At 40.7% G+C, this 12,123-nt stretch overlaps 1 protein-coding gene across 5 annotated transcripts in view; it reads right to left on the reverse strand.

The window, feature by feature from the left end:
- Positions 1–12,123, reverse strand: part of Tmem164 (transmembrane protein 164) — a 174,011-nt gene that overhangs the window by 71,495 nt on the left and 90,393 nt on the right. For all 5 annotated transcript variants that reach the window (XM_042690040.1, XM_042690034.1, XM_042690035.1 and 2 more), the window contains one exon: positions 6,811–6,877. In XM_042690040.1, the coding sequence (XP_042545974.1) occupies positions 6,811–6,870 (60 nt within the window). In that variant the 5' untranslated portion in view covers positions 6,871–6,877. The remainder of the gene's footprint in view (positions 1–6,810; positions 6,878–12,123) is intronic.

Raw genomic sequence — 12,123 nt, forward strand, 5'->3', positions numbered from 1 at the left:
TTTCTTCTTTCTTTATTTTTAAATGTTTTTATTATTAATATATATTATTTTCATAAAAATCATGCATATTTATAGATATACATGAAAGTAAAAGGCATAAAAGCCTGCTGCTTCTTGTTGTCTTTTCACTGTGTAGAAAAATAATCACCTTTGAATGGGCAATAGGTTTTGTTTGTGTTTTTTTGTCAGTCGTGGGGCTTGAACTCTGGGCCTGAACGCTGTCCCTCAGCTCTTCAGCTCAAGGCTAGTGCTCTACCACTTGAGCTACAGCACTACTTCCGGTTTTCTGGTGGTTTATTGGAGATAAAGAGTTTCACGGACTTTCCTGCCCGGGCTGACTTTGAACCGTGATCCTCAGATCTCAGCCTCCTGAATAGGTAGGATTACAGGCGTGAGCCATCGGCGCCCGGCAGCAACAGGTTTTTAACAGATGATACTTTATTTCAGAAATTTTCACTACTATGTCTTTTGTTGTTGTCAAGAAATCAACAGTATTTTAAGTGGTTGGAAACAATAATTCACTTGGAAAAATACCTTATGATCCCTTCTTCACACCCAAAATCCCAGGACAGATTGAAGAGGGACCACTAGAATTTCCCTGAACAACATGGAAATCCAGGATGGCAGAAGAACTCAGTTGTCCTTTTATTTTGGTGAGAGAACAGAATGAATTCAAGTTTGCTTGTTTGACTTGTGTTCTGCCTGTTGAGGCATTCTTCCAGCCCTGCTTTTTGCTGGTTTAGAAGACAGTTTCATGGACATTTCTGTCCCAGCTGGCTTCAAACCATGATCCTCCATCCAGATCTGAGCTTCTTGAGGGGCTAGGATTACAGGTAGGAGCCACCAGTACCTAGCGATTCTTTTCTGTGACTATGTATCATCTCCTACATGGTAGACCCTGCAGAGTGTCAGTCTCAAAGCAAGAGTCAACACCCACAAGCAAATAGTTAAGATGCCCAAGAGAGCACTTGGAACATAGGTTGAATGTAACACCCAGCCAAACTATGGAATGTTAAGCAGCTAGAAGAGAAGAGTTGTCTTCATGTCTAAAGAGATTTCAGATTGTCCACTTTTAGGTTAAAGGGAAAGCATCCTGAAATAATGTTTATAGTAAACTTTCAACTGTGTAAGAAACTTTCATGTAAATAAACCAATGACAATAAATATGAACATCTTTATCTGCAGATAGGAGCAAAGTTAGAGAAATGTGGAAATATACACAAACCTTGAACAGAATTTGCTAATAGATATTGTGTAAAACTGATCACAAGAGTTCATGTGGCTTAATACAGTGACATACTGAAATTACAACATAAATTCCCTTAGATTATATTGCCTTAGGATGCTGTGGTCATCTTAGGTTGTGGGAACGCTTGCAATTCTCATAATACAGCCCATCCTTAAGCAGTACAGGACGAAAATGTGTTTGAATATCAGCCTGAATAATTAAGAACAAGTAGCTGGGAACACCGTGACTTTTAGTAAGAGAAAGACTGAATTCCAATTCATTGCGATTCTGTCATTTCCCTAGAAATTGGTTTGGACTAGAAACCCCAAACTTCTCAAAACAGCCTTCCTGTACCTACAGACATGCTGCATTCATCTGATCAGACACACCAAGACCTTTGTAGAAGACAGAAAAACCATTGTGTCTCAGTCAGTTCTTCAGGAAGTTAAGGCCTCTTTTGAAACCAAAATTTCTCTATTTGAGGACCCTCAGGAAATCAACGGGATATTCTGTCCCCAGCTCAAGTCCAAACTCCAAACTATAACTTTTTAAAATAGCTCAATTTCCCAGTCACAGAAATAACTTTTCTAGGTCAATTAGCACATTTCAATGTGCCAATTAGCAAGGAGTGAGTTTCTCAAGGGTTGGTGACAGCAAAGTTTTCCCTGCAGCCCACATGGGGACAAGGTGTGTACATTACAAAGATGCAGGCCAAGAATATGAAGATAATGTTCTTGAATGGTAGACAGACACCAAATAATGACAAAGGCATTACTAACCTCTTCCATTTGGGCTGAAAAAATTGAGATATTCAAAAGAACCATCTGACAGGGAAGAAGAACTGGGCAAAGACGGAAGGGTGGTAAGAGGAGAATAAAGGAACAAATGTATTTGATCAACAAGGACACACAATAACGGGCAATTTCAATAATGAGATAATATACTGAAGTCTTGGAGAAGAAAGAAGCTTGATAAAAGCATCATTATTACTCCTCTTAAAATTCTAGTAGAAGACAGATGGCTGCGAACATAAATACAGGCTAGGATAGTGTGTTCTGTCTGAGAAGGGGGCTGAGACAGTATCGTCTTTCTTCTTTTTCTCAGAATACTTTATTAGGGTTAGATGACAAAGGGTGAAAATGACAGGACGAAGGAGGCAACATGAGGCCAGCATCACACATCATAGCCAGATGTATATGTATATATACATACACACATGTATATTTAAATGCATGTATATATTTGTGTGTGTATATGTGTGTGTGTGTGTGTGTGTGTGTGTGTATATGTATGTATATGTATTTTTTTGGTTGGGTCGTGGGGCCTGAACTCTGGGCCTGGGCGCTGTCCCTCAGCTCTTCAGCTCAAGGCTAGCACTCTACCATTTGAGCCACAGCGCCACTTCCGGCTTTTTTCTTTTTGCTTATGTGGTGCTGAGGAATAGAACCCAAGGCCTCATGCATGCAAGGCAAGCGCTCCACCACTGAGCCACCTTCCCAGCCCCTATATATGTATTTTTTTGCACAGTCAAATGCACCGATATGAAACTCAGTATAACCATCTAGACGAAAACCTCATGACTATAACAATGAACTCAGAGTATACTGTACATCTGATTTGAAAGCTATGAACTATTGACAGCTGGACTATGGAGACCTTAATTTCCAGTCCATAGATAGGCTTACAACAAGCAAAGTAAGAGGGAAGGGAGATAGTCTGTGTCAATCCTGAGACTGTATACAAAATTATATATTTGTGGGGGTGGAGATGTAGCTAAGTAATAAATCACTTGCCTAACATATGTGAGGCCCTTGGATCCATTGTTTGCCTCAGAAAAACAAAATATGTTGTTATGTAGTTTTCTGCAGCTACTCCAGGAGCCTATGAGCCAGTACTTACAGAGGGAATCTACAAATGGCATACAAGCTCCCATGACTCTGTCATGGAAGAAGAAAAGGGCTTTGATGTCACAGGAGACTTAGGTTCAAGGCTCATCCACCCAGGCTTCTTCAGCAACTCATTTGGGTCAATTAGATAGTTGTTGAGCTCTCTACTAATTTAATAATCAATGGACCTGTATTGTGTTTCTCCTCCTTTCCTTCCAACTAAGAAAAGGACCCAACGTTGGAAATCAGGTTGAAGACACTTCAGTAGAAAGAGGCCTCAGGCATCCTGACTGTAAAGGACATTTGTAACACTAAGGCCATTGAATACATGGGTCTTCTTCAACCTAGGGTGTTAGTTTTAAACACACAGAACAAGGAGAAACTGAAACCTGGGTATTTTCTAGCTGGTCTGCAAATTTCAGTGGTAATGGGTCATAGGGAAAAAAAAAACACATATGGAAATTGGAGCGATGGCTCCAAGTCTTTTAGCTAACTGCAGCAAATTCTCTAACTCCTTTTACTGTTTTTGCATATTCGAGTGTATGTGTGAAGTTTATGTATGCTGGTGGAACTAGCACACCAACTAATTAGTTTTATTTTTCTGGCTTCCTTATGACTACTAATTAGAAAAAAAAGGATTAAAAAGGTAAAGAGCCAAGAAGGAAGGGCAAAAAAATTCAAAAGCTGCCTTCTTGCTTAATTGGATCATGAGATTTAAAAAAAAATGCCTATCTTCCCTGTCTCATTTTAAGTAAACCTGAGCTCATCAAGAAAGGAAAGAAAGCAATCTAGAGTAGCAAGAGAGAAACCATGTTCTCTATGAAGTAGTACAGGTGCTTAAGGAACCTCTAAATTCAGTGCTCAAGTCCTATTCCCAATATGAATGCCTTTGGAGATAGGGTTTTCAAAGAGAGGATTAAGTTTAAAAGAAGCTATTAAATGTGCTCTAATATAATGTGATAAGTATTCTTTTGAGAGAGAAAACTGACCACACAATAAATAACACCAAGGTGTGTATGCAGACAGATGTTGGGGAGGAGGCAGTAAGTAGGTTATCTCTATCAAAGAGAGAAGTCTCAGGGGAAGGCAATCCTCTCATATAGTCTATTGTCTTAGAGATATTAAGCACTGCTGTACCTTACTTCAGAAGTTTATTATTATTTAGTAAAATCATCTATAAAATATTTAACAGCATGTGGTACAAAATAAACATTCAAGAAGTAACAGGTGAGCTAAGCATGGTGGGCATACCTATAATCTCAACACTCGGGAGACTGACACAGGAGAATCATGTGAGTTCAAGCTAGTCTGGGATACATAAAAACGAAGTGGCAACTGATGATGTTGCTACGGCCATTAAAGACCCAGGGCCTAAGAAAACACCAGTAAATCCAGGGAGATATGAAAATGTAACCATCAGCTCCCTAAATGACTAAGGTATGAGACCACACCCCCTGGGGCCTTTATTTTTTGTATTTATACAACTGGAATCTTAACTCCTACTTCTATGCTCAATGGCTATTAAGGAGAAAGTTACTTGGCTTTCACTGGGGGGAAAGGTTCACAGTAATAGAGGAGAGAAGGCAGACTGTCCAGAGGAACTGTATCCTCCTCAACCAATGGCAGAGACTGTTCTGTCAGAGTTCTAGGCTGGAAGCAATCATATTCTTAATCATTGGCCAGTCCAGGAAGTGATTTTCTGCTAGGCCCCCTTACCTTGAATCTGATAGGGCTGCTGAAAATGAAGAAAGCAGCTGTACTCTCTGCTGAGTAAATGGGAACAAAGTGAGTGGAGTGATAACACAAATAGCAGGTTGCCTCCCCAGGCAAGAAAGGATTCATGTCTGCTCGGACAATGCTTCACAGCCCTAAGCCAGTAAGAAATACTGCTGAGCTGTGTGAAATTAGCCAGTTTTTTTTTAAAGTGGAAGTTTATTCAGTCAATTGGGAGTTATTTGCACCATTCTGTGGTATATTACCCCTGCTGCTCTGAGATCAAGGCAAGAGTGCTTGTAAGTTTGTCCATTTCTTTTGTGCTAGGGATGGATTCCAGGCCTTTGTACATGCTATGCATGCTCTTTACCCTGGAGCTGGACCTACCAGCCCTAAGGTGGTTTTCATTCTGCAGTTCAGCAGGAGAATTCATGCAGGTCACATTATACAGGATGTAGAATGAAGAGCACTGGGGGCTATAGTAACTGCCTGTGACTGGTGATGCCAGTCCTCAGAGGAACATTGGCCAGAACATATCCTGCCTATTAAGACAGGGACAGCATGTCCTTCCCTTTTCAACCTGACAATGGTCTACCTAGAAAGTAGAACCAAAGGCTCTGGGATAGAAGTTTCCAGGCCTTGTAACCTAAACCTGGAAATCCAAATTACCATACACAGGGAGTATGGGGCCTGAAATAATGCATTTCTAGCAAGTAGTACCCACGTTACTATCCTTGGGCCACACTTGAAGTTACATACTTAAAGTAACAGTTATTAGTGCCTGATACACTGATTATCCAGCAGCAATCCTAACCCCCTCCCCCATGGCACCACATGGTTACAAATGTTCATTCTGTCATCATCCCACACCATACCAATCAAACCCTCCAAGTTTGGGATTTGGCAAGCCTCTGGGTTTTTTTTCTCTTTGTGGTGCTGAGGATGGACTTTGGGCATGCTACGCAAATGATCTATTTCTGAGCCATACTCCCAGTGAAGCAAATTAGTTGTTTGAAGTCTACTGAGGGTTCAAAATCACTGCTCCATATAAATGCTTTCTCTTTTCATTCCTACTGTCAAGGCACATGAATCTATAGAAGTACAACTGCTATGAGGACATGGCTGGTGTATGTAGGGGAGGACATGAATACATCCTTCAGAAGGAGCAATGCATAGCTGTCATTTTGGCATCAAGAGGCCCAGGCTCTAGTTGTGTCTACCACTTAGAATTGCCATGATTCCCCAAACAGTGGTATTGGGTTTTTTTTTCCCTGTGTAAAACAAGCAGCCCTAATACATACCTGTTATATGAAATGACCTTACAAAGTATAAAATGCCATGTAATGAAAAAGATTGCCATTTCGAGAGCTAAGCTATGAACTTTGTGTATGAGGCACATTTAAGTCACTGAAGCAGAAAGCTGTAGTTAGAGGTGATTTCTTTCCCTGAGCTTTCTAAAGTGGCCTGTTTGTATTTTCTCAGCCCCAAATAGAGGAGTGTGAGAACTCACCACCTCAAGCTTCTAAAGCCAACTTCTCAGGAAGCTGGTTTATCACCTGCACTCTACCACAGTAGGATTCTCCCTGCTGCCATAGGATATGAGTGGATGTGTGGCCCATGCTCAAAGGTACCCTTAGGAAAGTAAACAGCTTTTGAGCCTGCTGCCAGATTATCCTAAGCATAAACATCTGAAAGTCTCTATTATAGGACCTCAGTCTATTTTCTTCCAACCAAACTTCTCCAAGAGCTTCTGAAGATTTCTTTGATCTATACTAGTTCTGATCTAAACCTTAATTGCAGTCCCAGAATTCCACCACTGAGCTTGCCTGTACTCAAACAAGACTGGGTCATTAAAATATAAAAACACACTAACATATGCAAATAGTCATGTTTGCATTTGGACTAAGAATCACTGGACCACAAACCGGGTGAGAAAATCCTGTTTTAGATGTCACTGATAAGATTCTAGAGGAAGCTACTCACCAGTCGGGTGTTTACCACAGGAAACAGCAGTGCCAGAAGAGCTCCATTCAACATGTGCATCTGTAACCTAGAAGATAAAAGTAGATCAGGTTCACATATCATGCTCAGACTCTGATGTAAATATAGCAGAACTGCAGGTTAAGCCAGACCATATGGGAAAGAGCTGTGTATCCATGTGACTGTCTGAAAAACAGTCTTAGAGTTTGCACATCTGCCAAGTCAATTCAAAGCAGCATCGTTTGAATTCACTGAAATGTTCTGAAGAGCCCTGTCACTGCTTCAGATAGCCCAGAACACTTCCTGAACACAATTTAGTTACAGCACCTCATTGCATAACAAGTTCTGTGCTCCCTAAACACTCAGGCAAACCTAATCAGCAGCTTCAAGAGCTAATGCATTAGTAAAGGGTGATACAGAACTTCGATGCTCCTTGGTCACAGCAGAATCCAGTTTCTTAGATTACCCTTGTCCATTTACAAAGCTTCAGCCAGTCCTCTTCTCAGACAAAGCACTGGACAGAAAAGGGCTTCAGAGTTTTGTGAACCTTGTTTCCCCACAGGCCAGATATGCCAGCAAGAATTGCTGCTGGTGATAGGGCCATCTGGCACCCCTCCAGGCTTTCTTGGATCTGTTTTATATAATGGGCTCTGTAGCGTAAAAGCAAAAGAAAGCTTAAGACATGGTTCAGTGGTAGAGAACTTGACTAGCATGCATAAGGTCCTGAGTTCCATTCCCAGCATGGGGTGAGGGAGAAGAAGGTGAAGATCATTACGTAGTGATACTGTTTCCTAGATCCAATATCAGACTACTAAAAACCCATCATAAGTCAAGAGCTATTCACTCAGGAACACAGTCTACTTCTGAGAAATTAGAGGAGGGATTTAAACAGCTTTCTTCATCATTCAAGGCAAATTGGTCTTTATTATTGATGGAGACAGAAAGAATGATAGTTTTGTTCCAGCTGAAGAAAAGCTGATTTGATGGTTTAGGACAAAGTCAACGTGCCTCTCACATGATATACAATACTGAAGACATAGTGCCTCACATAATGCTCTCTCTCTCTCTCTCTCTCTCTCTCTCTCTCTCTTTCTCTCTCCTTCCCTCCCTCTTCAACCCTCTGATACACAGAAGTCCCAGCAGAAAAGGACATGCCCTGATGAAGAAGGCAGGCAATATAGTCCTCTTTTGTAAGACTAAGACATTATACAAAGACCCCCAGAGAACTGCCCAGAAGCCCCAAGGCTGCATTTGATATTCCCCAGTGTGTTTGTTCCAGCTATTCTTTATCACCAAGGCCTCTAAAATGGTGATACTGTGTACTTAATATATTCAAGGACAGTATCTAATTAACTGCTTCATATGAACTAGCTCAATTAATTTTTACAAAAATCATTCAAAACAGGTAGAAAGACTCTTCTCACTTTGTTGATAAGGAAATCTAGTTCAGAAAAGTAATTATCACAAAATATCCAAGATCTTCCCCAGGCCTCAAACTCTTACATCCCTCCTTCTGCCTTATAGCTGAGTCACTCTCCTTGTCCTCAGATAGCAAAACACTGATGATCTTTGCTGATCCTTTTAATTGCAGGTTCTCCCCACCTCCTCCTGAATTCCCTGTCCCAGTCTTTTGGATTTTTTTTTTTTTTGGTCAGTCATGGGGCTTGAACTCTGGGCTTGGGCAGTGTCCCTGCACTCTTCAGCTCAAGGCAAGCGCTCTACCACTTGAGCTACAGTGTCACTTCTGGTTTTCTAGTGGTTTATTGGAGATAAGAGTCTCACGGACTTTCTTGCCTGGATTGGTTTTGAACCATGATACTCTCTGCCTCCTGAGTAGCTAGGATTACAGGTGTGAGCACCGGCGCCCGGCTGTCCCAGTCTTATTTCCACTAAAACAACTCAGAAAAAGGTGCTGTGGCTCAAGTGGTAGAACACTACCCTTGAGCAGGGACAGCTCCCACACCACAGTTCAAGCCCCAGGACCCACACACACAAAAGAAAGTAATGAGAAGGCATAACGAAGAATGTCACTCTGCTACCTAAGGCTACTGCACAGCTTCTGGAAGTTCATTCAAGGGTGTACCCAGTAAGTATTGCAAGCATAGGGTGAAGTAGAGGCTAACCTAACCCTGACTCTGGACCCTTCTCTATGCTAGTGACTGCATCAACAGTAAGCCTGGGAGAGAAAAATAATTACATGGATATCCAAGGTGAAGCTGGATTCTGGTGCCACACTTTGCCATTAACCTCAAAGGAATGTTGGCATTTGCACAAGGCCAACTAGATACTTGGGTACGAAAAGTTACATCTTGCAGATGGTGGAATTGATCCTGTTAGAACTAGCTCAGGATGTTGAGGTGTTGCATAGGAATTAGTACATCAACTCAAAAGGAGCTCAACAAGGCGAGGTTTACTTTTGCAGAAGGGTGCACCATCAGCTAAAAATCTGGCAAGCAAGCACACAGAGCAAGGAGGCTGCTCCTTTTTTATCCCTAACCCTGCAAGCCCTGCTCTCTGCTCTGACTGGCTGAGCTCAGGTTCACAATTTGCAAAATGATGTGGTTTAATGAATAGAGTATAACTAAAATTTAAGGAGCGTCTAACAGGATGTCTTAAAGTGCAGCAGGAAAAGGATGTAACTAAAATATAATTAACAAGGGCCAAGGCACCTGGCCAAAGCAAGAAATTTTCCGAAAAACAATTCTAATAAGAAAGGAAGCAAACTATATTATAACTATATTATAAAAAAGACACTTTTCTCATAGTCCAATAGCAATGATAAAGAGGATAAAATCAGTATCAACATTAAAAACAAGAAAATTCCTTGCTGGTAGTAGAGTGCTTTGCTAGCATGCATGAAGAGAAAAAGCTAGAAGTGGAAGTGTGGATCAAGTGGTAGAATGTTAGCTGTGAGCAAAAAGAAGCTCAGGGACAGTGTCCAGGCCCTGAGTTCAAGCCCCAGAACTCACAAAAAGAAAATTCCTACATAAAGGCAACACTTGGCCCACACATAGTACTCATGCCTGCAACCCCAGCTATTCAGAAAGCAAGACCACAATTCTGTAATTATGGGATATTGCTATTATCCAGCCTGGACAAAAAAGGGCAGAAGATATAGCTCAAGTGGTACAGCGTAGCAAATACAAGACCCTGAATTCAAACTTAGTTACTGCCCCCCCCCACAAAAAAAGAAAAGAAAAGTCAAGCCTATTTCTGAGTTCTCAAAATTCAATTATGCCAGCTCCATATATGCCAAAGGGTAGAATGACTGTCTTTAATACGCAAGGAGGTCTTGTATATTAGTCATTACAAAATACCTAACAAAAGGTTGAGGGGTGTGGCTCAAATGTTTGCTTAGCATCAACTAGTCCCCAGCCCTATCACATTCAAAAAAATCTAACACATAATGAACATTTCTACATACAAATCACTGGGCAGGATATTCAAATGTATCATCTCATTCAATTCTCATCATTTTTTATTACAATGATCTTCATTTCATATGAAATCCAAGATCACAGATAATAAGAGAAGGAGGGAAGAAGGAAAATGAATGAATGGAACAAAAGAAAAAACATAACAAAGGAATCATGCCAGAGAGACAAACTTAAAAAGGAGAGAGGAAGAAGGGAAAGGGGAGGGGAAAGAAAGGGATGGGAGGGGCAGAGATGGGAGAAAAAGGCTTTAAGTAGACTTGCTAGCCTTTCAGACTGTAGAAGTGTGCTCTTCCCCAAAGGGCTACTCATAGATAGCAAGGGCTAAGTTAGAGTTGTGATGTTTATATGCAAACTAACCAGCCCACAGCCAGACTTCCTCCACCTGACCTTACACTAAAAAGGCAATACTCCTCTACATTACTCATCTCAGAGCCAGGTACCAGGTAACTAGGAATATCTCCCTGAGTTTAGAGCCTATGGAAATAATTCAAACTAGACAAGTATGAACTCTTTACCCAGCCCTACTTCTCTCTCATGGAAGCTTCAATAAGGATGGTGGCCTAAACCTTCCCCTTCTGCCTCCAGTCTTTCCCATCTTGATGTCTTTCCCATATAACCCTGCTTAGAGTTCCAGATCCCTGTGAGTATAACCAACTTTGTTTTCCTCAGCTTTACTTCTACCACCTCTTAGGGATATACCTAACTGATCATCACATAGAAGAATACAAAACTGCCATTACTACTCTCACAAATATTTCCTGTAAGTAATTTTAGTTTTATATAAGCTACTGTGCTCAGTTGGCTTAGTCAGTAAGAACATGTAACTTCAAATAAAGATATCAATTCTCATGAATATAATCTAGACTCAGAACAATTTAATTTTGTCTACAGAGATAAACTGAATCCAAAGTGTATATGGAAGGGCAAAGAAATAGGAGTAGCTGAAGTAATTTTGAAAAGAAGATAGATGAAAAAATCATACTACCTGATTTTAATGCTTACAGTAAAGATAGAATGAGCAAAGTAATGTGGTCTTGGCCAAGAATTGACACATCATTCAATGGAACAGAATACTATAGTCAAACCAACACTGATAGGGTCATTTGACAACAGTGCAAATGATATTGTAGAAATTAGATATCCATATGTAATATAGTGTACACACATAAGCTAAACCTCACACCTTATATAAAGGCTGTCATAAATCTAAATAAAAATGTAAAGCTATACAATTTTAGGAGAAAAATCTTCAATCTTAGGAAAGTAATTCTTTGACATAACATAAAAAATGCATACAGAAAAATACAATAAACAATCAAAATTTAAAACTGAATCTGAAAAATGCTTGTAAAGATAAATAAAGCGAGAGAAAATGTGTACACTTGAATCTTCAAACTCAACAATTAAAAAATCAATTTAAGCCGGGTGCTGGTGGCTCACGCCTGTAATCCTAGCTACTCAGGAGGCTGAGATCTGAGGGTCATGGTTCAAAGCCAGCCCGGGCAGGAAAGACCGTGAGACTCATATCTCCAATAAACCACCAGAAAACCGGAAGTGGCGCTGTAGCTCAAATGTTAGAGCGCTCGCCTTGAGCTGAAGAGCTGAGGGACAGTGCCCAGGCCCAGAGTTCAAGCCCCACGACAGACAAAAAAAAAATCAATTTAAAATAGAAAGATGGGACTGAAGGTTGTAGCTCAGTGCTTGCCACATGTACACAGCACTGTGTTCAATTCCCCACCACCAAAAAGTGGGGCGGGAATGCAAACTAAAACACAATCAGAAGTCATTCCTCACCTACCAATAGAATTGCTAAAATGAAATAGTGACACTAGAAATGGCCAGGAAGGCTGTAGAGAAACTGGAACTCTCATACATTTTC

This window comes from Dipodomys spectabilis, unplaced genomic scaffold, assembly GCF_019054845.1.
Source record: "Dipodomys spectabilis isolate Male_0828 unplaced genomic scaffold, ASM1905484v1 ptg000132l, whole genome shotgun sequence".
Classification (NCBI taxonomy): Eukaryota; Metazoa; Chordata; class Mammalia; order Rodentia; family Heteromyidae; genus Dipodomys; species Dipodomys spectabilis.